The sequence below is a fragment of the Colobus angolensis genome, unplaced genomic scaffold (genome assembly GCF_000951035.1).
Source record: "Colobus angolensis palliatus isolate OR3802 unplaced genomic scaffold, Cang.pa_1.0 Scaffold42, whole genome shotgun sequence".
In the NCBI taxonomy this organism is placed as follows: Eukaryota; Metazoa; Chordata; class Mammalia; order Primates; family Cercopithecidae; genus Colobus; species Colobus angolensis.
Window position 1 is genome coordinate 9,999,012 of NW_012117599.1, and position 26,852 is coordinate 10,025,863.

The following is a 26,852-nucleotide window of genomic DNA, read 5'->3' on the forward strand; positions in this document are numbered from 1 at the left end:
GCCCTTGGGGATCAGTGTCCCCGTCATGAGGGAGAAATATCCCCATGGTTAGTATATGTTTTTTGTTTTGATCTCTCTATCATGCTCACCTAGAAGTTATTGTTGGACAAAGGGATCTTGTTATATCAGCATGAGTCTTCCCTTGCCCTATTGAGCTACATCCAATAGAAGAGGAGGCACCCCCTGACCAGGTCTCACCATCATGCAGTAACTTCTGTGCACTTCTGTGTAAAGCTTGTAGATGTGGCATTGCCAAGAAGGAAAGTGAGAATGCTTTCCATAGCCCCTCCTGCCTCTCATTAGTTGTTTGTGTGTGTGTGTGTGTGTGTGTGTTTTGTTTTTTGTTTTTTGCTAAAAAGATAGGAGCCAAAGTGTTCATGGCTTCCTATTATTGTTGGTGATGATAACTAAATAGGTATACCATCAGAATGACAGTATGACTTCAGGCCAGTTGTGCAGCCAGCAGAAATTATGTCTGCTGTGTATTAGGAGTGAACAAACAGCATCAAAAGCACACCACATGTATACTGACCACGGTTTGTTTTTTTTGTTTTTTTTTGTTTTTTTTTTTTTTTGAGAAGGAGTCTCTCTCTGTCGCCCAGGCTGGAGTGCAGTGGCCAAATCTCAGCTCACTGCAAGCTCCGCCTCCCGGGTTTACGCCATTCTCCTGCCTCAGCCTCCCGAGTGGCTGGGACTACAGGCGCCCGCCACCTCGCCCGGCTAGTGTTTTGTATTTTTTAGTAGAGACGGGGTTTCACCGTGTTAGCCAGCATGGTCTCGATCTCCTGACCTCGTGATCCACCCATCTCGGCCTCCCAAAGTGCTGGGATTACAGGCTTGAGCCACCGCGCCCGGCCTGTTTTTGTTTTTATTTGTGTTTTTTGAGACAGGGCCTCACTCTGTTGCCTAGGCTGGACTACAGTGGCACAGTCCCTGCTTACTGCAGTATTGACCTCAGGTGATCCTACCACCTTAGCCTCCCAAGTATCTGGGACTATAGGCATGCACCACCACAGCCAGCTATTTGGTATTTTTTGTAGAGACAGGATTTTGCCATGTTGCCCAGGCTGATCTTTAACTCCTGGGATCAATCTAGTAACTACTCATGGCACCACCCACATTTGCCATTTTTACTGCTTTGGGAGTCCACCAAATTCATAAGTCCATGGTAAGATTCCTCCCTGCTTTGGAATAAAATGGCACCAGCCTCCCCAGCAAAGCCACAGTGTTGGGTGTTGCATCTCCAACTGTAGATTACCCTAACTCTGTGTACTTCTCTCCTGCTTTCTTGTACTCATGTGCTGTCCTGAAGTTGGTAATAAACCTAACTTTGTCACATGCAGTACTTTGTAAGGGTAGCTTGAGGAAAGACATGAGTACTTTTGACAAAAAGCTCTCTCACGAAAGTATTTACCTTCTTTCTCTGCAATATTTTAAAATTGAATAAAGCAACCTGAGCTCTTATTTTCACATGGGCAAAACATTTGTGCACTGGATCTCCTCTCATATTCAGCTTATGATCATGAATAGTCAGAACTTTGCCACAGATAACAGGGAACGATGATCAAGCACTGTTTCTGCTGGCAGAATCCAGTCGATGTTTTTGAAAGGCTCAGACTGCACAGCTCTGAGCTCAGCGGAGAGTGGTTCTGGGCTGAGGTCTGGCCTTGATATTGCACCTCCACTTAGAAAATCGTGCAGGCGAGGTGTTGTAAAAGCACTATGCTACATCTTTTGAGATGGGGAAGCTGCTCCCAGGGAGGCATTTTTCAAAGATTTCCCCTCAAGCTACTGAAGAGCAGTTTTTTGTTACTACTTTATGACACCAGCTGGAGCCCTGCGAGGCCCCAAAGGTTAATTCTCTTTTCAGTGATTAACATAGGCTTAAGGGCTGACTCACATTACCCAAAAAGTTATGGTTCCATTTACAACCTGATCGAATCCTCAGGAGGGTTTGTTCACAGGCCCACCTGCCCATGGCTCACCCTGCCACCCTACCCACCTGGGACTTCTGCACCCAGCGTGACCTGCCCCAGGGCTTACTCGCCAGCATTCCTGCCAGCGGGACCACACCTTGGCCTAGGGTGGTTAGAAGCTTGCCATGATCAGCTCAGAACTCCTACCTCTGTGATCCAACCCAGAGCTGGGAGCACAGAGGCTGCTGAGAGGGCTCCCTAATGCCAACTGTGAAATAGCCTTTGCACTGGTTTGAGCTGATGCTTTTGGATGGGGATAGGGTGGCTGGCACCCATGGGTGAAATAGACAGGGTTCTAAGAGGCATATCCATGCTAGGATCAACTTTGGAATTGAACTGATCAAAGTCACAAAGGAATCCAGCTGTAGGATTGTTATGTAAGATCCAAAAGCAGTGAAAAGCAACACTTGGTATTACAGTTAAGATTACAATACTCTGGAGGGAGGAAGGCAGAGCCTCAGTAAAGGTACAGGAGCTTCTGTCTTGGTGATCTTGTTTCCTGGGATCTGTGGGGCAGGCTTATGGGCATACCTGCCTTGTAGGAGTTTGCAAAGCTGAGTGCTTATTTCTCTTGGAATTATACTTTCGTTTTTAAGAAATTTATTTTAGAAAAATGTCAGCTCAAAAACAACGATCAGGGCCGGGCATGATGGCTTATGCCTGTAATCCCAGTGCTTTGGGAGGCTGAGATAGAAGGATCAGTGGAGGCCAGGAATTCGAGACCAGCCTGGGGAACATAGCAAGACTTCGTCTCTACAAAAAACTTTTTTTAAAAAATAGCAGAGCGCAGTGGCACGTGCCTGTGGTCCCAGCTACTCAAGAGGCTGAGTTGGAAGGACTGTGCGAGTCCAGAAGTTGGAGGCCGCAGTGAGCAGTGATTGCAGCACTGCACTCCAGCCTGGGCCACAGAGTGAGACCTGTCCCACAAAGTGAACCATAAAAAACCAAAAACAACCATCAGAACAAAATATCAGAACTTTTAGAGTTCCTGCATCCACAAGGGGACCCTACCCACCTCCATCCCAGAGGTCAGGATGGACAGAGCCATTGCTCCGGCGGAGTGTGTATGTTCCTCACAGGCTCAGGGACCCGCGAAGCTGTGAGCGTCTCAGAATGAGGAGGGGTGTCATATTGCTGGAGGGACGTTCACAGGGATGCATGGAGGATGAGCGAGCATGTAGTCAGAACCACATGGGGAGACCTCCCTGGGCTGTACACAGGACTCAAGCGTCTCCACTGGGTGATCACAAACAGTTGAAGATTCGAGCAGGGGCATCCCATGTTCCTCTGCAGAGCTGGGGGGGAATTGGGGTTGAAGAAAGTGGAAAGCCCAGAGAGAAGCACACACTGGTCCATAGAGAGCCATGGAAGCCCGCGGCGCTGTCATGGAGACGGAGAAGTGTAGATCCCTGCCCCGCCGGCCTGTGCATTTACCAGGATTGCCTCTCATGCCTGGATTAACCATTCCTTGCCACTGCAACTTGTGGGGCACAGCAGATGGGGAATTTCGTCTCCACTTCTGCCAAGTTTCCGCTCAGTGAAGCCGTGGATGGAGCCCCAAGGGCACTATTGCTACACTGGAGGAACCCAAGGGTTGTGGATCCCGAAAGAAGGGACTTGGGGCAGGTGGCTTAGGAGAGTCAAACCTGGTGTGGAAACCCTCCGGGCAGCAGTGAAGGTAACGATGTTTATAGAAAACTATCAACCATTTTCTAAATTGTGTTCTTGTGAAAGTAAAGTATAGGTATGCCTTTGCTAGGGAGAAGAGAGCAATTTGAATTGCATTCTTCAGTTACTTTCTACGCCTTTATGGAGTCTGATTTTAGATTTTAAGTGGACTAACAAATTGCTCATTATGTAAAAAATTAATATCTGCCTGGTTTTAACAATAGATGCCCTTACAACATTTTTAAAGCATTAAGATCATGCACGATCTTGAAAGGCACTGTATTCAGACGTCACATGTCTTGTGAAAGGAAGTCTGGCTCATGCACCAGGTTCTGATCACCTCTCTATGGGGAAGGATGCCCACATTAGGTGCTGTGTGCTGGATCCAGGAGCCAAGTCGCTTTCCTTCTGGTATAGCTACCTGCCGAAAGTGATAGTGGCTGTTGGTGCCATTGAGGTTTTGCTTTTTTTTTTTTTGAGATGGAGTCATGCTCTGTCACCTAGGCTAGAGTGCAGTGGCACGATCTTGGCTCACTGCGATTCTCCTGCTTCAGCCTCCCGAGTAGCTGGGACTACAGGTGCCCACCACCACACCCGGCTAATTTTTTGTATTTTTAGTAGAGACGGGGTTTTACCATGTTGGCCAGGCTGGTGTCGAACTCCTGACCTCAAATAATCCACCTCCCTCGGCCTCCCAAAGTCCTGGGATTACAGGCATGAGCCACTGCACCCAGCCAGTTTCTCTCATTTTAAGGCACACCAAGTCTTACCACAAGAATCATGCTCAGCAATTTATCTTAAGATCAGACTGGCCTGGAATTCTTTCCTCCCTCCCGCCCACTCCCCTCTTTCCTTTCTTCCACCTGCATAATGGCTACAAGAAGTAGCAGGCAGGGATCAGGGTACCGGACTGTAAACTGGAACCAGAGAAGGCAGCCCTGCCCAGGGTAGCTAAAGGCCCTTTAGTTAGGGTTAGTCTGCATAAATACCTGTGATGAGAGCAGCAACAGCTTGCGATTTATACAGCACTTTGCAATTTACCAAGCGACTTACACTTACATGCATTTTTTTTTTTTGTATCAGTAGTAAAGACTCTAGCATTATGTCTAGGAAGAATTCGAGGGCTTCAGACTAGTGGGAAGGGGGTTGGTCTTGAGCCTGTGCTTCATGCTAAGCATGCTGATTTTAGTTAGATTAAAGACCCAGGTTAGCAGAGTAGTCAAGCAAGATGCTTTTAGTTACATGGTACATCCATTTATGAAAATGTCAGTTCCTATGAAAATATGTAATAACACCCCAGGCCAGCCTCAGTAGTGTTACTAATCACAGATGAAAAAATTAAGCCTGAGAACACAGCAGTCATAGGTACGAGATCTAATCTGAATATTTTTCCTATACCAAATTGACTATCTGGATTTAGTGGTAGGCCACTTTGTACATTTGGGGGGACTCTGTCCCAGAGTCAGAATTATACCAACTTCTTTGTTTTAGAAATGAGAAACCTCGGGACTAGCTAACAAGCCTTAAAGGGGTTCAAGGGTTAGATGTTAATCATGTATTGATATACATTAACTGATTTTGACGAATGCCCTTATTGGTGGAAATACACATAAAGTATTTGGGTAATGGAACGTCGTCTTGGCAGCTTAGTCTCAAATGGCTTGGGGAAAATAATGTTTTTTTGCGCCATTTTTGTAATTTCCCTGTGCTCTAAAACAAATAGACATATCAGCAGTGGTTTAGAGACTACCCTAGGCCGTGAAGCTGGCTGGTAGTCCGGAGACTTGGGCTCCCCTGCTGTGCCTGGGCAGTGCCCTAAGTTCGGCATAAGCCTTTAAGAGGCCGGAAAGTGTCATGGAGTATCTGCTACAGTTGGACCTAGACCATGAGAATAACACCGGATGTCAACGTGTCCAGCCCATGCTTCACAGAATGGTTCTAACAGTACCTGATTCCGAACTTTCTCTAATTATTCATCAAGCTTCGCTCCGTATCCCCAGCATGCAAGTGAAAACCATCTCTGCTTCTTGCTGGGTCACCCCAGGCTGTTTTGAGCTCCTAGGTTCACAGCCTCTGTGATTGCTGGGACATCGGAACTTCTCATTTCGGCATTATAGGGTCTGTCACCGTGATTATAAATACTCTCACAGGTCTCAAGAAGGGCAGAGCTGTTCATCTCTGAAATGACATGTGGGTAACAAATGCAACAGCCTGGTTCTCATGGAAGCTGAGTCTAAGCGTCAGTTGTCCCTTTCTCTATCCCTTGGAAATCCCGTCTGAGCCACTGCATTCTCTGCTGTGAGTGACCTTTGAGAACAGTAACCAAAGCCTTTGAAATAGGGATGCAGGCATGATGCAGCGACTACCGCAGCATAATAGGGTATGTTCCGATCAGAAGGGGGAGCCTGGTCAGATGTTATTTCACATGGTTGGGATGTGAAGGAAGGATAAGGTTTAGTCCCTGACTTTCTGAAGCTTGTATTTGTAATCTAATTGGGAAAATAATACTGGCACAAGATGGACAGTCCTCATTCAAACAATAGCACTGTCCCTTCCTGTCCCATGGGAAGCTAGGGCTGAGTTGTGCAGCTCGGGCACCTGTGCTTTCAGAGAGCACGTAGCATCGCGGGCAGGAGGGAGGACTCTGGAGTCTTCCATCACCTGCATTCAAATCCAGCCTTCACCACCTACTACTGTTAATCATTGAGTGACTTTGAACAAGCCGTTGAATCTTCTGAGCATCAGTTGCGTCATCTGTATAACAGGATACGTGACTGCTTGTCTTATAAAGTTTTGAGAACTGAAGGAAGTCATTCACGTGAAGGGTACTCTGAGCAGGGTTGAGACTTGGCAAGGGGATGTGGGGTCTCATTTGAGGGGATGGAGAGTGCACGTGAGGATGGGTCGACGGAAACCCACAGGTGTGGGAAGGCCTCGGCGAGCCAGCCAGACTGGGGTGAGCAAGAGAGCTGGGGCAGCTCGGGGGTGGGGCATGCCACGCCGGAAAGGCCCTGGGTGTGAAAAAGGAACCCTCGGAGGTTTCCACGGGGCTTAAGGGGGAGGTGAGTGCTGGGGTGTCCGGCAGGGGTCCTGATCCTTGTCTTCAGGACACGACTGGAAGGGCCTGAACCTGGCAGTGGGAGGTGGGGGACAAGGCCCGAGAGTGACCCAGTGTGACATCCCAAGCCCTGACTCAGCTGTGGGGATGGAGGAGAAAAGAGAAGAGGGAGATTTGGAAGGAAAACCCCTAGGACTCTGTTGACTGGCTGGGGAACACCTCCCTCGGGGAAGTGTTAGAATGACTCAAGGGTTTCCAGCCTGAAGGGCTGACAGAGTGGCTCAGAGAGTGGAGGAAGCAAGAGGAGACTGAGCCACAGCGCCTAGTGCAGTCTGAGGTTAGGGTACATCAGTAGGATGCAGGGAAGGCTGCAGGTGTGAATCTCAGGCTTGGGAGACACACAGTGATCCTTAGGACATACTTCCTTTATGTCCGTGAATTTTCATTTTCAGATGTGTAACGATAATGTAATCCAGGGCCTACCTCGGAGAGCCGGCACTTCAGCCGGGCGTTCAGTCTCTTTCATGTTGAGCACTGGCCCCGGCCTCCTCTCCTCTTTCAGATTCTTCCTTGTCCCTTTCAGGCACGAGTTTGGCCCTCCAAACCCATGGGAAAGATCTGTAACCTCTAGCTCACATGTGCATACACACACACACACACACACACACACACACACACACACACACACGGTTCCCTGCAAATGGATGACTTTAGATGCAGTTAACACCATCCAAATAATACTGGAAAGAATAACACTGGAATAACACCATCCAAATAACACAAGTACCTTCACACTAAAAAGCAGTGAAACGCGGTCACCAGAGTCCTCCCCAGCAGGAGGCCTCGTGGTAACTGGTGTCAGGGCCTCAGGCTCCCCCAGCCAGCGTGAGTGCTCCCTGCCCTCCCTGCTGAGGAGTATGTGACTCCAAACAGAAAGCTCATGCAGCAGAAAAGCCTATAAACCAAGTCCCCCAAACCAGTGTCTCACACGCGTTTTCCCAGCGAATGGGCCATGATAATGATTTCTCTGAGTGCCTAAAATGTGCTCGGTACCGTGACAGGTGCCCGAATATGTTTTTGTTTCATCTTCACAGTGAGCCTACTCGGGAAATCATTAATAGCTGCATTTTGCATGTGAAAAAACTGAGACTCAGAAGTTAAGTGAGGCGCCCAAGAACACACAGTACTCACAGTACTGCTGGGTTTGACACTTGAGCCCAGGGTGGCCTGACTCCGCCTCTTCTGATTACTCTTCAGTCTCAGGAATTGGGGGTGCTGGCTGTTCAGTCTCAGGAATTGGGGGTGCTGATTGTGGTGGGAGGGAGATGCATTTCCTGCTAGGCGTCAATACTGGCGACTCCCACCCACAGACTGTTGAGGTTATTTGCTGCCCTTGCACTAGCCGCCAAAATGCTAAGGGAACAGCTCCCCAGTTCTCCCTGGCCCCTAGGGATTCACATCTTTGTAACTTTCCCTGGTTCCTTAATGTTGAGGTGAGCAAGAGCCATTAATCAAAATAACTGAGAAGCTGAGTGTCATAGGAGTGTACTCCTTTTTCGTAATTGTGTTTAATTTGGGAGCAGTTTTGTCAGCACACCTGTGCCACTGCCACAAGAGTCATCTTCGGCCATCTTTGTCATCAGTTTCTTTGTATGGCACAGTTTTCTGCAAACAGATATTCCTCAGAATCGTAATCTCTGAAATGCCTGAGTGTTATAAAACTATTGATCAGTTGTCTTCACTCTTAAAGACAGGGATATTATTATTATTATTATTATTTTGAGACAGAGTTTCATGCTTGTTGCCCAGGCTGGAGTGCAATGGCACAATCTCGGCTCACTGCATCCTCCGCCTACGGGATTCAAGCAATTCTCCTGCCTCAGCCTCCTGAGTAGCTGGGATTACAGGCATGCGCCGCCAGTGCCTGGCTGATTTTGTATTTTTAGTAGAGACGGCGTTTCTCCATGTTGTACAGGCTGGTCTCAAACTCCTGACCTCAGGTGATCCGCCTACCTTGGCCTCCCAAAGTGCTGGGATTACAGGCATGAGCTGCCACGCCCAGCCGGGATATTATTTTTAAATTTTGGAAACTAGAGAAAAGCATAAAGGAGAAAAGCAAATGCCCTGTGATCTTATCACTCAGAAGTAATCACAGTCAACATTGTGTGTGTTTTCCTAGTGTTAATACGTATATAATCAAGATCCCATTACACAGTCGACTTCTTGCTGTTATCAGTACTAGCTGTCACAGTGCAGTTCGTCTATAGCGGCAGTCCCCAACCTTTATGGCACCAGGAACTGGTTTCGTGGAAGACAATTTTTCCACGGATTGTGGCAGGAGGCCGGGGGATGGTTTCGGGATGAAGCTGTTCCACCTCAGATCGTCAGCATTAGATGCTCAAAAGGAGTGCACAACCTAAATCCCTCATCTGCGCAGTTCACAATAGGGTTTGCGCTCCTATCAGAGTCTAATGCCGCACCACCTGACAGGAGGCAGAGCTCAGGTGGTCATGCTCACCAGCCCACTGCTCACCTCCTGCTGTACAGCCCATTCCTAACAGGCCACAGAGGTACTAGTCTGCGGCCCGGGGGGTTGGGGACCCCTGGTCTAGAGAACATCAGGCTTTTCCCCCGGTTACTTGGTCCTGACACAGGCTGGAAATGAGATGCACCCAGTAATTTTTGGTATATACGCTTCCTGGGTGTTGAGTGGTTGTGATGCTCATTGTGGCTTTTATATCCTGTGAGTCATGTAAAAGGAGAAGCTGGTTCTTTATGGTGCATTTGTCTTCGAAGTAGTTTGTTTTTCTGAGTTGAATGTTCTTCAGGAATGAGAAAATTCCTGTTAATCATCCTACATACCATTCTGACATGCTTTCTAAACTAAGCCACTCTCCAAGAAACCACTTTTTCCTTTCAGATCAGTACAAAGCCAAACTGTTGCCCTTGAAATGTTTGTATGTAACATAAGGGGAAAAAAATTAAGCTATCTTAATTCTATTTTAAATGTTCCGCTTCTCCGACAAATTGTTTATCGTCTCTTTATCACGCAAAGACAGGGACTCTGTGGGTTCTCAGAGATGCATTTAACACTTCACGTTTACTTTTCATGTCTCTGTTGTACACTTTGCCATTGTATGAACATGAATTAAATATAATGTATCATAATTTAGAATTCATTAAAATTCTGTCTTGCGAGATTGTTCATAATAGGAAGGGCCCACATAATATGGAATCTTAGGCAGTAGCTGTGGTGCCAGACACCCCGAAATAAATGTGGGTTTGTTTTTGTGTATCATTAGCTTCCAAATATTTAGAACCAAAAATGTGAAACAAATCACAACAGATTAGTAGGAGGATATTTCGAGAGAAAATCGACATGGATTGTCTAAAAAGATTTCTAATGGAGGACAAGGCAGGAGAGACCCTGGGAAGTGAGGGTGGGGTCCGTACCCTTGGAATACTAAGGAGAATCAGGTGTGGAGTTTGCCATGGGGTGCATAGAATCCACATTGCTGTGTGCACTTGGCTGGGTGAGCCAATCATGTTCTGGTGAAAGGTAAAACATCAGGCAGAGCATATCCCAGAAACTGGCATCTTGGTTGCGTCTTGTTAAGGTGATCTCACCCTGCTTCAGCTTCCTAAAGATCACCCCTTCCTAACTGATTACCTTGAGTTACTCAGGCGGGAGTCTTGAAGTTTACGAATAAAGAAACGTGAACCAAATACGCCAGGGAATTAGAGAACAATCTTCCTAGCATGTTTCTGTCTGCATTTACCCATACGGTGTGCTCTCTTTTTTAGGTGCTGTCCATATGTCCAAAAGTTCCTTTGCTGTATTCCATTTTAGTGGCTGTTTCCTGGAAGCAGGTGTGAGGCTATGGAGAGAGCGCTCGTTTACTGGCTTGATGTGTGAGGCTGCCTGCCTGCAAGCAGGTGGGCATCTGTAGGGCTCCTGCATGGCCCACGTGCTGCCTTGGTGTCACTGATGGACCTTGGCAAGTAAGGGTGGAGTTGGGTGTCTTTCTGCCCATCAGCCTGCATTGACTCATGTCAGTTTTTGCCCAGAAATCTGTCCGTGTGATCAGCTCCTCCAGGCTGGTGTGGGTTTTGCTTTATAACTTCCCCTTCCGTTTGGGAATTCACAGATTTTGTGCACACACTCAGGTTGTCCTCAGTGACCCCCACAGCTGTGAGAGCCACCCAGAGGGCAACTGTTCGTAAGTTAAAGGCTGGGGTGGCCTGTGTTTCTTCCTGGAGGCAGGCCATGCTGAGGCAGCTGTTTATGGGGAATCTTGCTTGGTTTTGTGTGTTTGTTTTTTTTAAGGAACATAGTTGTTGATTGTCTGATTTGTGAAATTTACAAGTGGGTGTTTGTAAAGTAGAGATGAATTAGTGGTAAACATGCAGTTTGTTCTAATGCCGCTAATTGAAGTTGACTAAATCTATAATGTTTAACCGGGTGTGCTAAGAAACTTCATTCAGCAGTGACAAAAGTTGGCTGTGTGGCGTCCAAAAGGACCACTTGATCCCCTTGTGGTTCTTCTGTGGGTTTTCTTTTTTCTTCTTCAAAGCCTACAATACACGGTTATGTTTAAAAAGTGAAGTTAATCGATAGTTTGCACTATCTGTAGAATTGTGGAAAGGCGATAGCCTGACCCAGCGCTTTTCTATGAAAATGAAGCAGTTGAGGCCCAGGCCAGCCGAGCGACTTGGTCAGGGCTGTGGATCTGCCTCACAGCAAGGCCAGGAGTGGGCTCCTCACAGCCCAGGTTTGGAGGCTGGAGCCCAGTTCCATCAAGGCCCTTCTCCAAAACGCAGAACAGGTGGACTGCACCCAGGCACTCCAGAGCACTTATGTCTCAGTAACCTTGTTCATCCAAAGCAGCATACGGTCCAGCCCCGCAGCCCACCCTTACCTGAGAAACGGGACTCCTCTCTTACCCCCTCATGAGTCCACAGTGCTTCCCCTAGCCTGTTCATAGGTGCCCTCGCGTCTGAGCTGCTCCTGACCCTCAGAGCAGAAGTGAGCTGAGGCTCACCCCCCAGGAGCTTTTTAGAGAGGATAGAGGTGTATGCACACCTTGTTGAGAAAGTGCCACACCGGATGCTGCCTGTGTCCCCAGCCATAACAGCGAACTGGTATGAGGATGACAACACACAATGGCAGCCATCACCTGAGCTCCTGCTGCATGTCAGACACCCCGCTAAGTGCCGTCCTCCGTTATGGGGCCCTCACGACAGCCCCACGAGTACCAGCGGTGTCCTTGTGCTACAGATGAAGCCATGTAGATGCAGAGAGATGTTACAGAAAGTGCCAAAGCAAGCACGAGGAGGCGGAGAGGCTGGGCTCCAGAGTGTTCTGAGAAGCTGGCGCAGGGACGGTTCGGCTGTGTCTTTGCCAACCACGTGCCACCTGCGTATTGCCCGGTGAATGTGCTGTCTCTTTTTATGTATTCGTCGCGTTTCATTTTCCTGAGCAGGTGTGGTCCTGGAGAACGGCAGGCCTACTGAACTTTTGCCAGTGGATTGACAGTTTAAGCAGCGCTCCAGGATGCCGTGTCGCATCCTTGCCGCGTCTTGTACACTCTTTTGCATATTCAAAAACGCTTGGGCTCATGGATCCGGTATATGTGTTGAGAGGTACTAAATATGTATTTTTAATTAAAAATTATAATGAAAAAAATTTTTTAATTCTCTTCATTGGCATCTGTGTTCCCATTTGACTTTCACATTTGTGAGAAAATTCTATACTTTTAGACCATTTCTTTTTTCAGGTTTAAATATTCCATCATTTTGTTTGCCTGCCTGCTCACAAAGGAATGGGCTTTCTTATGACTGGAGTGGAAAGTCGGGTTCAGAGCCCTGGACACAAGGACCCGTGTGGTGGTCGGGAGGGTGGGCCCTTTGTCCCAACACCTCCCTTTCGGAGCCGGCTCCTGGTGTGCCCACCCACTGGCAAAGGGACTGCCTGCACAGAGATGGTGGAAGACACTCAGCGCACCTGTATGGGCTGAAGTCCATCAGTGAGATCGCAGTGCCACGGGGCCAAGCAGGGGCCCTACAGGTGCTCCCCCTGCCCTCCCGTTCAGAGAGCAGCCAGCTGGAGGCTGAGGAGGCAGGGGCGCCAGCAGCCCTAACCCCCACCCAGCAGGGTGGCTGCGTGGGGTTTCCCTCAGGGATGGCAACTCCCTTCTGTCGCATGAGGCTCCTTCCTCCCTGCCATCCTGTGGCAGTCCCTTCCTGAACTTGGGGATTTTGAATGGCAGATAGTAGAGTGTTTCATTATAGGGTATGCATGCCTAGAAATAATAAAAGTCAGGCCAGGCACAGTGGCTCACACCTGTAATCCCAGCACTGTGGGAGGCTGAGGTGGGCAGATCAATTGAGGTCAGGAGTTCAAGACCAGCCTGGCCAACATGGTGAAACCCCATCTCCACTAAAAATATAGAAATTAGCCAGGGTGGTGGCACACACCTGTAATCCCAGCTGTTTGGGAGGCTGAGGCACAAGAATCACTTGAACCCGGGAGGCGGAGGTTGCATCCAAGATCGCGCCACCTCACTCCAGCCTGGGTGACACAGCAAGACCCTGTCTGAAAGAAAGAAAGAGAGAAAGAGAGAAAAAGAGAAAGAGAAAAAGAGAAAGAGAGGGAGGGAGGAAGGAGAGGGAGAGGGAGAGAGAGAGAGAGAGAGAGAAAGGAAGGAAAGAAGGAAGGAAGGAAAGGGTGGGGAAGGGAAGGAAGGAAAGGAAAGAAAGATAAAAAGTAAATATCCTAGGTTATTCCAGTCTGGGGAAATGTGGGGTGGATCAGGAAATAGTGTGCCACGGAGCCGTCAGACACAGCCCAGCGACAGCAGTGCTTTCCATCCTAGGAGCGGCATCACTGATGTACGGGTGCGTGAGTGCCCAGCGCAAAGTAGGGTCTTTGTGGAAGGAAGGAGGAAGGAATAGCTGCAGAGAAGGGTCAGCGTAGTGTGTGCTTGGGAGGTCTGCTCATCGTGATCCTGGCCTGCTTCTTTCACTCACACCCCTGGCAGTGTAGGTGCCTGTTGCTGCAGACACAGGCCTGGAGGGGCTGATGAGTGCATGTGACGTTGCGGTGATGAGATAGTGAGTGGGGTTTATTAATTAGCAGATGTGTATTGAATGCCTGCTCCATGCCCGGATCTGAGGCCACGATGGTGACTTTGTTTGTCCTTCCCAGGGAGATAAATACAGAGAGATGAGGAGGATGGTGAGACGGGCACCAGTGAGTGCTCCCACGGCCTGCGGGAGACAGGCCTTTAGACAGGCAAGGCGTTCTCAGGCGCTTCACCAAGTTATTGTAGTGCTGGTTACCAATCAAGGTGCTCCACGAGCTTTGGGATCAACCCTCATTTTACTGTGGAGGGAAGACCAGTACTGTTTCCCTATGGACCATGTTACCTGCAGTCTCCTCAGGGAGATGGGGATTTGCTAAGCTTTTGAAAAAGATAATGGTTTTTGTCTCCCTCCCTCCCTCCCTCCCTCCCTTCCTTCCTTCCTACCTTCCCCCCCTTTTTTTTTTTTTTTTGACAGAGTCTCACTCTGTCACCCAGGCTGGAGTGCAATGGCACGATCTCAGCTCACTGCAACCTCCACCACCCAGGTTCAAGCGATTCTCCTGCCTCAGCCTGCCCAGTGGCTGGAATCGTAGGCACGTGCCACCACACCCAGCTAATTTTTTTGTATTTTTAGTAGAGACGGGGTTTCACCCTTTTGGCCAGGCTGGTCTTGAACTCCTGACCTCAAGTGATCTGCCTGCCTTGGCCTCCCAAAGTGCTGGAATTATAGGCATCAGCCACTGCCCCAGCCTGGTTTTTGTTTGATAAAGCTTCATTTAAACTACTAGAGGTAAAAAGTTTCCTGGGTCAACTTGGTAAGGTTGATTAGGACCTTAGAGAGCAGGGAGAAAACTACGTGACACCTGACAACAGGAACCGGAAGGGACAGTTTTGGAGATGGGCTGAGATTTCATGCAAGGGAAGTTGGTGCCCAAAAGGGACATGGAAGACTGGGGAAGCTGTCAAGAGTACATTTACTGCTTTTTCTCCATGGTGGTCAGGAATTTAGAATTTCTTCCTCCTTAAACATACACAGTTCTTAATGGTGAGATTATTTTCTGCCAGCAGGAGGCTCGGAAGAGAAAGGTCCGTGGACAAGTATTTTTGCTTTGCTTGACATGTTTCTGCCAGCCTCAGCTGGAGAGCTCTATGCTTCTGCCCTGCCCAGATCCCTCTCTGCAGCTACGGGATCAGCTGACGGTGCCTACTGCTGTTTGCATGCTGTCCCCACTCCCCCCCGCCCCCAGGCCTGCCCTGTACCCTGTCCCCTTGCTTTCCACACTGTAGCCCTAACACCTCCTTCACATCTCTGAATGGCTCCGAGTCCTTCTGCTCACAGCCGTGGTGTAGCCTGTTTTTCTTGCCACGTGTACTTCCTGTCCTCACCTGAGCTCCTCCATGCCCTGCAGGACCGAAAGAGACATGCTTGGGGAAGTCCTCCCTGACCACCTCCTCTTAATTGCGATTGTCACCATTGGTCATCATCTGCAACTTGGGTTTGTGTAACTGACTCTCTATCGCACTAGTCTGTGAGGTTTAGGAGGCTGTGTAGGTTCTTCACACTTTCCCTGAGGCTGAGCATTAAACAACAAATGAACAAAGAACCCTTCTTGAGGACTCTGAAGAAATGAAGAAAGAAGGTGCAGCCGGAGGTGGCATTTGTAGGTATTCTAGTGTGAATTCATGGCAGAGCCAAGGGACAGCGTTTCAGGAAGGATTGTAGAGCATCATGGTCTGTTAGAGTTCTCTGAAAGTTTTTGCACCTTAAATGCCATCTGTTGCTAGGGAGGAGTCAGAAATGATACAGAGAAATCTCCGAAAAAGTAAGCAAGTCCCCTTTCTCCTTCATCCGGGTACACCTCTGTTGAGCAGTGAGTACATTCTGATGCCCTTCCCGGAAGTGGACATTAGCAGCGCCTGTCCTCTGCCTGTCTTGGCAGGTGTGCTGTGACCCTGGGTGGGGCCAGACCGGCGGCATCTGGTGCCCTCACCCGGCTGCCAGGAAAGGTCACTGTCTTTCCAGGTGCCACACCCCCAGTTCCATCATCTTCGGCCAGCAGTCAGTGTCATGTCTGAGTCTCCATGTGACAAAAGGAATGGGTGTCAGCCGAAGCAGCTAGCTGATGGCATTTGTGCGTGAGTCTCTTCCGACTTAAATTGGACCTCGTCTGAAATCGATTTGTACCCAAAAGTCCATAAGCCACTCTCAGAGTTTTCTCTGACCACTGTGCCTAAGATACTGGCCCCAGTGAATTCATGTGGGCCCACCCTAAGTCAACTCTGAGAGCCCCCAGAAAATCGAGGCTACGTTGTGTTGGTCTGTGAGGCTTAATGGATGTGGCCTCCCAGCATCACAGGTTTCTCATTATTACTCTTGCAGTAAATATTTTAAGTCCAGATTCTCCAGGCTTAGGAAACATGCACGCCACCCAGCTATGAATTATGTCTGCTGATCCACCGCCACCACCACTACCCTCACTCCCACACCCAAACCCCTTAGTCAAAAACTATCACTGTGTTCTTTTCAGCTCACCCATATATACCACGTTTTCAGATGGGAATCAGCAGTTTGACTCGTTTAAGGGAGATGGTTTGGGAGAGGAGCAGTGAGGCTGGCAGAAGGGTGGTTTTAATTTTTCAGGGCTCTTAATCAAAGCGACTGAAAGTCAACTCAAAAGTAACTGAAGGGGAACAAAAGAAAATGAAAAGTTGGCTCAGATGATGGAGAAGTACGGTTGGATCCAGGGGTTCAGCTCTTAGGTAGGGCCTGTCTCTCTGAGCCTCTCCCTGCTCACGTCTGCCCTTCACTCCTTACATGAACCTCTGCCGCGTGGGCAGATGCTGCTGCAGCCCTGGCCGTGTCCTCCATGGCATGGTACTTCCCCCATGACTGTAGCAAGGGTCCCGGGAGTGCCCTGACTACACAGATATGAGTCATGGGCCTTCCCCCATGGCCACCAAAGGCGGGGGAAGGCTCGGGGTGAGATGGGGCCCTTCTCAGAGAGGAATTTTGTTTGACTAAGAGAAGGGACAAAGGGTTCTGAACAGATCAAGACAACAGAACCACTACATTAATCTCTTGTGGCCGCCCTGTCAAAAAATCCTTAAGTTGAGTAAATCTGAGTGTTTTCCCTTTACCTGTTGAAATATTATCATAAATTTTTGCCCTTCACACTCTGAATAGTGGAAGCTGATCTTAGCAGCATAGCTAAAAAACCAGATGCAAATTAAATGAATATACAACAACACAAAAACTCTTAGAAGCTGAGCTGAACATGAGTTATAGTCGAACTCTTATATGGAAATGTACTTTGGTCACTTTATACCATAATCAGAGCTTATCAGATCTCCATAGTATTTAATAATAAAAGCTTTTCGTAATATTTAGCTGACTTTAATAATAGGTCCTGACTATAGTGGGGGAAAGCCCTACAGATCAGTAATCTCCATTCTTAGCAAAAATAGCATTTTCAATAAAAAGAAGCTTTCTGATGAAATTTGGTTTACATTACACATCTGATCAGTAGCAAAAATTAAATGATTTTGCCACAGAGCTCCCAAAACTTGAGTGCACCCTGCCTAAATGAATTGGCTTGAATACATTTCGGAAGTACCAAGTTTGTTTGACACTTTATCTGAAATCTCCAGAACTCCAGCTGGAAGATGACAACCAGAGCATGTTTTAAAGTCATCTGTTATAACATCCCTTCAGCTGAAAAAGGATGTAAAAGATTTTGACTTTAAATTTGCTGACATTAATAATGGATGACATATTCAGGCTTTTATTAGAACCCAATCTTTAATGTCTGTAATCTTATTCAGGAAAGTTAAAACGTGCTTATTATCAATAAAAATAAAACTTGTGATCAGAGATCCAATAGCTTGATGCTGGAAATCACCACAAAAGCAGAAAGTGTAGTTTACCTTTAAATCCAACTCAGCTATTTGCCACTTAAAATTATACTATCTTCAAGCCTGTAATCCCAGCACTTTGGGAGGCCTAGACAGGCGGATCACAAGGTCAGGAGATCGAGACCATCCTGGCTAACACGGTGAAACCCCGTCTCTACTAAAAAATACAAAAAAACTAGCCGGGCGAGGTGGCGGGCACCTGTAGTCCCAGCTACTCGGGAGGCTGAGGCAGGAGAATGGCATGAACCCGGAAGGTGGAGATTGCAGTGAGCTGAGATCCAGCCACTGCACTCCAGCCTGGGCGACAGAGCGAGACTCTGTCTCAAAAAAAAAAAAAAAAAAATTATGCTATCTGTCTGCTCACCGAGTAACAAATATTACCTACAGTGCACATGTTATTTTATTATTATGAAATGCAGATAAAGTCATGGCACAATTTGTGGCTGGTCTTTAATGTGGCACCTGTGGAGGTGACTTGGTTAAGGAGTTTGTTCGCTCTCCTTGCTGTCCATCTTGGGCAGCCCTGTGCCCAGGAGCTGTGCGTCCCTGCCTTCCAACCTGGCTGCTGACTGGTCTGGGAGACCTCGGGCGAATGCTCAGCCTCTCCAAGCCTCTGTCACTTGCCTCATTTGTGGAGCACACTACACTGTCAAGTGCCCAGGGCCCCTGTGTAGAGCAAACAGAACATTGCAGCTGCTGAAGGTGCTGGGGGTACGAGGTCTCCTGCCCCGCCCAGTCCCCTGGACCACACACACATGGGATCCCAGGACTCATTTCCCACAGCAGCAGCCTGAGAACAACTGGCCAAGCTGCTGCACACTGAACTGCATCTGGCCAAGCTGCTGCAGACTGTGTTCCCCCCATTCATATGTTGAAATTCTAACCCTTAATGTGATGGTGCTGGGAGGTGACTATGTCATGAGGGTGATGCCCTCATGAATGGGATTCATGCCCTTGTAAAAGAGACCTCAGAGGGCACCCTTGCTGCTTCTGCCATGTGGACACAGCAAGGAGGCACCATCCGTGAACTAGGAATTGGGCCCTCACCAGACACCAAATCTCCTGGGGCCTTGACATAGGGCTTCCAGCCTCCAGAACTGTGAGAAATAAATGTCTGTAATTTTACTCTCTAAGTCACTTGATTTACGGTATTTTGTTATAGGCGCCTGAACCAATTAAGATGCCATCAGATCTCTAAGGTTTCTTCTAGATTTTAAACACCATAATTTTATGATAGATTTAAAGAGCTTGAGATGCTCTCTGAGCCTGGTCTTCAATGTAAGAGTTAAAATCCTGCTCACTGCTGAGCATGTCTCATGAAACAGCATCTTGCTTTATTTTTTTTTTTTTTTACAGTAACTTTCATTCTTTTTCATGCAAAGATGTAGCAGTTTAAACATTATTGAACAAGCTGTAGATAAAGTCATTACTTGGTGAGAAAATGCTGGTTCATCTAATACACAGCATGCCAGCCATTGGAAGGGTTTTGTAATGGTCACATTCTAGATACGATCATCGCAGTATGATTTATCCGAAGCACGCTGCTGTGACACCTCCAACCAAAATGCTCAAAACCAGGTAAATTCTATGCAGTAGGATTTTATAATTAACTTGACAATTGAAAGAAAAACATTTCATCTCTTGTCCCAAGTCTTGCTAAAACACGCAGCCGCACACCATCCCTCGGTCAGGGCAGGATGGGAGGCATTGAAACTGTCTGGGTGTTCTGCATGGGTGAGGACCCGCCTACCTCACATCTCCCTGAAGGATCCCCCTGGCCTGCAGCCTGCCTTGGAGTTCGCTATTGACCCCAAGGTGAGCAGGCTCCAGGGACGTGCCGGCGAATGTGCTCTTCCAAAAGGCGAACACAGACAGGTGAGCAGGGGCCCTGGACGATGGGGGCTCCCGGTCTGCCATATTCTGGTTGGCTATGGTTTCATTATGGTAGCTAAAGACAGGCCGAGTCTGAGAAGTGGGTATGAGGATTTGCCTGTCTTGTGGAGAAAATACGTAAAATTCTGTGAGAAAAAAATCGTGTTACCCTGTTAAAATAAACACACGTGAGGGTGCAGATTGTGCCTCTGTTACAACTGGAAGCAGTAGGTGGTTTTACTTTAATGAAGGATGAAGCGATGAAGCGGAGATGTGTAGAAAAACTACACACAGAGAATGAAAGGAGACTGGGATCCCGGTGCCGCCTCTTTACCTACAAGGTAATGAGTTTGCCTTCAAATTAGAGAGAGGCGGTCGCTTAGAACCTGCACCACTCAGGGACTTGCCCTTGGCCAGGACGCACAGCTGCAGTGCTCCTGTCTCCCAGGCGCACATGAATCCCTGTTTGTTCTGCAGCAGAAATCTTCCCTTTGAGATGTCCTGGCTGTCACCTGGCTGGGTCACAGCTCCAGGTGAAGTCCAGGCAACAGGAGAAGGACGAGGGATCACTGAGTCCCCTGAGCCTGCCCCCATGTAAAGGCTCTCCTGACTCTAGGGTTGCAGTTTACTTATCCTTTCTTACACAGAAAGGCCACCTGCACTCTTGGTGCACTTTTCTCTTCCCACTCCCCCTCCTACCACTGAGACACCTTGCCCAGGCACCCTCCCCCTGGCCACAGCTTTCTTGCTCTAGTATCCTTAGCAGTCAGGAGGACTGAGCACATTAAATCTTCGTATGCCAGCATTCAGGGTCTCCCATCCCTTCTGTTCTAGATGACCCTGGCTCTGGCCATTGGGCAGGATCAGGGTGCAGGGAAGAAAAGGGACCTGCTTTCTCAGCAACCCAGCAACTTGGTCCCATTGACGTCTTTCCCACACAGTACCTCTCCAGCCTGCCAAGACCTGTTAACTGCTGTTCTGGGGCCCTGGCCTGTCACTGGTATTACATTTCTTATCCAAAATCTTCATTATCTGAACCTCAGCCCCTCTCCCGTCTGGAGACACAGGGGCCTGTTCATTCTGTAGAGAAAGAGAAAAGGTTTCTCTCCGCCTGAGCGTGCAAGGGGGCAGGGAGGGAGTGGAATAGATTCTTGGCACCCCAATTCAGAGTCCTAGTTTCATTTCCCATAGAAATCATATTACAGATGATAATGCTTTCCATAAAAACCATGCTGGACGCCAGTCGCTATCCGAACTATGCTTCTTGACTATTATGGATGAAATGGGGATTTACTGGGTGTGCAGTCTGTGCCACATCACTGGCTGGGTATGTTGGGCCAATTCCCTGACCTCTTGCAGCCTCAGTTTCCTCATTTCCATGAATGAAGAAGTTGCCCACTTTGTCACAGGACTGTTGTGAGGGTTTAGGTAACATAGGTGTCAGTAAAGTCAGGTCCCTCTCCATCCCCAGACACTTGCCTCTTGAATTTCACTGCACCAGCAGCTACATACAGCACTGCTCCCATGGAAGAACCTTTGCTTCCCAGGTGGCAAAGTCTGGCAGGCAGGCTTTCTGTTTTGGTGGCCATCTGACACTGATAGGATGATGACCAAGTGTTTTTAAAGAGGGCTTTGGCCTTCTTTTGGTAAAATATCATTTAGAGCAACAAGAAAGCCACAGCTTAGTTAATAAGAGTAAACATTGTTATCCACAGAGCACTTCCTGTGCTCTATAGCATCAGCTGAATGCCGGCGCCTGTCATGGGCCAGATTGCATCTTCCTGAAATTCATGTGAAGTTCCAATCCGCAGGACCTCAGAAGGTGATTGTGTTTGGAAATGGAGCCTTTACAGAAGTGATTAAGTTAAAATGAAGTCACTGGGGTGGGCCCTCATCCAGTCTGACTGGTGTTCTTATAAAAAAGGAGATTGGAACACAGACACACTCAGAGGGAAGACCATGTGAAGACACACAGGAAGAAGACAGCATCTGCAAGTCCAGGAGAGAGGCCTTGCAAGGAACCAACCCTGCCAGCACCTTGCTTTGGACTTCCAGCCTCCAGAACCGTGAGGAAATAAATGTCTGTTGTTTAAGCCACCTAGTCTGTGGTACTGATTATGGTAGCCTGAGCAGACTAACATGTTCACATTTGGGGGGTAAGAAAATCAGTACACAGACATTTATTAAGTAATTTGACCAAGAGCATGCAGCTCTCTGTCAGTCTTCACTGACCCTCTGAGTTGCCCCAAAGACTACTTAGATCACATTCGAACAAAACAGGTTAAAATTGCTGCTGCATGCTTGCTATGTACGGTGTTCCAGTCTTAATAGAGAAGTATAAGCTCTGTGCAGGCAGAAAGCATGCTTGTCTGCTCATTTCACCCTCCACCAAAGTCTAGGTTGGTGCCTGGTATGTCTCAGGAACTCAGTGGCTGTATTAATTAATTTAAATTACTGTATTTTCTTTTTGAAAGAAGTCACTAAAGTAGAATATTCATGTATCAATTATGTATAACATATTGTGATGGCCACTCTCTAATGTCTTTTTGCTGATCTTGTCGCCTTTATCTTCATGGCCTGATGAATATTCCGAAACCCGCTCTTCCACAGGCGTTTTTTTCTCAAATAGCTTTTGTAAGTTATATGTTTGCAAAGGTCCATTAAAAGTTTATTGTTCATTGTTATTTCTTGACATCATTGTTGCCAATAAAAGTTGGCCTCAGCCTGGCCCCGGTGGTCCCAGCTTGCTAGCCGTTTGATAAGGCCGTAAGGCCTTCCTGGTTGAACTTCGGGCACCACTGCCTTCTGGACAGAAAAAATTCGCTTTCATGGATGGCCTGCCTTCCGGATTGTGGAGCTGTGGTGTTATCCTGGTGCTCTCATCGTGTAGTTGTACCATCCTGCATTTGAAATCCCATGAAAGGATGAGTTCTCAGATTTGGAGGTTTATGTTTTTGTATAATGTGGGTTAACCCAAAGTAGAGATCTAAGTGTTTCACCTGTTCTAATAGTCTGGCTTACTCTTGTATTTCCCATGCACGTGAATATAGTGTGGTACAAAGAGAAATGTCAGAGGACATTAGCATAAATGGATCAGTGTATTTGCTCTGAAACGTACGTGGCCTCACGTGCCTCCTGGTGCTGCATGGGTGCACGTCCAGTGGCTGCTGGGCAGGGCTGATCTGCCCCAGGGGGGCAGCGGCCCAGCTCTCCACCATTGAGGACAATCAGCCTTTTTCCCCTCTTGACTTCCTGCCCACTCAGCAAGGCGATAGAAGCACAAGTAATTCTTAGGACTGATCCCCTTTATTCTAGTTTAAGGAAGAAAAGGAGAAAGGGGTACAAGAAGCTACCCATGGAAGTGCTTTGAGGAAGTCATTTTGAGGAGTCTACAAATGACTAAACCTCCACACTGGTTAAGATAGAGGTCAAAGCAGAGCTGTGGTGGGAGCACGCGTCTCTCAGGACAGCTAAGGAAGGCCACGTCTGCCTGTGTGGGGTGTGTCCCCAGCTGTGGGGCAGACGTGCTTTCCTCTCGTAGAATGTTCCAGAATGCCATGCATTTTAACACAGTTAAAACATTTTTACCTTAGGGCTTTTCTAGCATTTTTCATCACGCACAGGAAGAATGTTCCTCATTCTGATTCAATACTCAAATCTGTGACTGAAGAAACAGTACTGACTGTAATTGTGTTTGATGCACTGAAATTTTCTACTTTATTCCCTTAAATTCAACACATACCTGTAGGCTGGTTGCAACCCATTAAACTAGTTTTTATGATCCACTAGTGGGCTTTGAATCACAGTATGAAAAATTGTGTCTTCGATTTAAGGTATCAGCTAAGTTTTCCTAATGCACTCATCACAATCTGTTGTGGGAAATTAGTCTGCTGTTTTGAAAGAAGAGAAGAATTGTAAGACGAGAAGAAAGGTGAAGATGGTGGGTTTTGCCCATTAGGGCTGTTATGCTGCCCAGGGGTGAAGGTGAGGGCAGTGAGTGTCCCAGGAGTGGAGGAGGCAGTGGCAAGGCAGCTGGGGGCAGGGCAGGTTATGCAGGCTGTGCTCCCTAAGACTGGATGGTCTTAAGAGTTCTAAGGGGTCTTTGAATTCATTTAGTCTGACTTCTCACCCATTCAAGGAATGAAAAAGGTATTTTTTCTGCATTTACACTTTATTTTTCTCAGAGGCACAGGGATGCTCTAAAAACGGTTATTTCAGAAGGAAACTTTCTGCTCTTCTCATTATCTTTTGTGTCAGTGGTACTTCCACATTTTTTGGTTTTGTTTGATTTTAGAGACGGGGCCTCCCTCTGTTGTACAGGCTAGAGTGCAGTGGAGCGATCACGGCTCCCTGCAGTCTCGAACTCGGGCTCAAGCCATCCTCCCACCTCAGCCTCTCCAGTAGCTGGGCCCACAGATGTGCACCACAGGTGGCTAATTTTTTTTTTTTTTTTTTTTTAATTTTTTGCAGACACAGGGTCTTGCTATGTTGCCTAGGCTGGTCTCAGACTCCTGGCCTCAAGCAATCCTCCCGCCTGGGCCTCTCAAAAGCCTGGGATTCCAGGCGTGAGCCACCGTGCTGGCCCTGTGACATGTTTTTATGGGTAAAATAGATCAGTTTAAGTAGTTCTCAACTTTAAGTAACTTCACAACTACAGGAGGCAGCTGCCAGCAACCTTATTTTTCTGATGGTAATTACAGTTTGTAAGCACTGTCCATGTGTCCCCTTGTATTTAACCGCCGGAGAAACTGCGTGGAAATCCCGGTAGGCTAGGGAGTGGGGTGGTGCCCAAGTGCCCCGCGCCACTGAGCCTTGCTGTGTCTCCACAGGCCTTGGCAAGACGCGCAGGAAGACCAGCGCGCGGGACGCGTCCCCCACGCCCAGCACGGATGCTGAGTACCCCGCCAATGGCAGCAGCGCCGACCGCATCTACGACCTCAACATCCCGGCCTTCGTCAAGTTCGCCTATGTTGCCGAGCGGGAGGATGAGCTGTCCTTGGTGAAGGGGTCACGTGTCACCGTCATGGAGAAGTGCAGCGACGGTTGGTGGCGGGGCAGCTACAACGGGCAGATCGGCTGGTTCCCCTCCAACTACGTCCTGGAGGAGGTGGACGAGGCAGCTGCAGAGTCCCCGAGCTTCCTGAGCCTGCGCAAGGGCGCCTCGCTGAGCAATGGCCAGGGCTCCCGTGTGCTGCACGTGGTCCAGACGCTGTACCCCTTCAGCTCAGTCACCGAGGAGGAGCTCAACTTCGAGAAGGGGGAGACCATGGAGGTGATCGAGAAGCCCGAGAACGACCCCGAGTGGTGGAAATGCAAAAATGCCCGGGGCCAGGTGGGCCTCGTCCCCAAAAACTATGTGGTGGTCCTCAGTGACGGGCCTGCCCTGCACCCTGCGCACGCCCCACAGATAAGCTACACCGGGCCCTCGTCCAGCGGGCGCTTCGCAGGCAGAGAGTGGTACTACGGGAACGTGACGCGGCACCAGGCCGAGTGCGCCCTCAACGAGCGGGGCGTGGAGGGCGACTTCCTCATTAGGGACAGCGAGTCCTCGGTAAGTGCCCTGCGCCCGCAGCTCTGGCTGGAGGCAGTAAATGCGCCTTGCACAGTGGCTCTGTGTGCCACGCCCATTTCACATTGTGTGAGTACACTAGAAAGGCGGGAGATGCAGATGAATGCAATTGAGTGTAATGTTTGCTACTCCGTGATTTCCTTGCATCTGTTTTGGGGATCGTGGGTGTCCATTTCTGGAGGTGGGAGGTTAACTGAAAAAATGTTTGTAGCTGACAAAGGTGGTTCTGCTTCTCTCCGAAGATTCCCCTTCTTGTATTTTGCAGACTCAAACATCATTTTCTCTCCTGGTTGCCATTCTGTGTACATAGAAGGCCCGAGTGATTTACTTTGTTTCTACTCGGTCTGTTTCCCAGAGAAAGCAATCTTTGCAAGACTGGTGGCTGGTTTCTGACACCGCCTTTTGTTGTTTGCTTGCTTTCTCTTTGTAAACCGTATAATCCCAAGGTCATTGCCACGGCAGGCAGTGCCACTGAGTTCATCTCTGAAAAGCTTTTAAAGCACTCAGGAGATGAATTGAAAAGAAAACAAGGGTTCTTGAGAGAGATGAGTTTTGTGTGTGTACAGTGAGTGGGAGATATGAAGCCACTCGACTGGGGCAGCAGACCCACTTCCAGCGGTGGGCAGGCTGGGGGCAGTGAGTTTCAGGCATGGGGGTGGAGCCTGCATCCCAGAAGGCAGCCTTTTCGTGTGTGAAGGAAGTATTCGACCAGTTTTGCAAACGTCTTTACAAATACACCTTCTACAATCGAGAGACTTCCAAAACAAGCATTTAGGAGATAGAGTTTGATGTATTTGAATTGTATTGGTTCTAGTAGGCTTCAATTTCATTTTTAAATGCACACTGTAAGACTAGTAAGTATGTACTACCTGCTGCCCCTGCTGTCCTCTGAAAAGGTGACTGGCACAATAAATAAGTGCACGTTCAGGAGTCCTGTTGACTGATCAGAGAAGCATTCAAAGCCCTCCAGAGAAAGGCAAATGGGATCTTCTCCTCTTTGAGGAAGGAGCATCGTGGTGGTGGAAACTGGACTCCTTTGTGGTGTCATCAGTTTTGCGGAGCCTTAGATGTGCTTGGACGGGAATGCCAGCCTGAAAGCTAACTTCATCTGAAATCTGAACTCTGAGATTTTCTTATCAAGTCACCAGAGTTTATCATTCCTGGCAAGACATCACATTGAATTGTTCTCACATGACGAGAGCTCTGTGCACCACTTCCTTTAGATCGGGTTTGAAGCCTTAAGCAAATTAAGGACAGCAGCGCTTTTAACTCAATCAAGCAGAAACTTAGAGAAAGTGCTGGAAAACCAATTACAATATTAAGTGCTTGGTCCAGAGTCCTTAAGGGCTAAGTATAATGCACAAAATATGATCTTGGCTTAAAATGTTTGAGTTTGAAGAGACTTCTCAGAAGGAAGTCCTGCAGTGTGGAGACATTGCTCCCAGTCATTATTCTTTCTGCCTAAGATTTGGGGAGAAGAAGAAAGACTTTAGAGAGTAGATGAAAAAGGTGTTCTCCGGGGTTGCTGGCCTTAGGGAGGACCTATGGCTTGTCTGTGGAACGTGCACAGGTGGTCATTGTTGTCTGAATTCAGGGACCAGATCCCTTTGGATAAGGAGGGATGCATGCATTGGCTGGGTTTCATCTCAGAACGCTACACCCCACTGTCTCAGTTGCCTTGCATTGTTAGAGAATGAGTTAACTTTTTCAAA

The 26,852-nt window shown here is 48.1% G+C and overlaps 1 protein-coding gene across 3 annotated transcripts in view; it reads left to right on the top strand.

Moving 5' to 3' along the window:
* The window catches only part of NCK2 (NCK adaptor protein 2), a 77,588-nt gene that overhangs the window by 38,687 nt on the left and 12,049 nt on the right, over positions 1-26,852 (top strand). For 2 of the 3 annotated variants that reach the window (XM_011956628.1, XM_011956629.1), the window contains exon 3: positions 24,401-25,122. The exons of the other annotated variant lie outside the window; for it this stretch is intronic. In XM_011956628.1, coding sequence (XP_011812018.1) covers positions 24,401-25,122 — 722 coding nt within the window. The remainder of the gene's footprint in view (positions 1-24,400; positions 25,123-26,852) is intronic. 3 annotated transcript variants of the gene reach the window in all.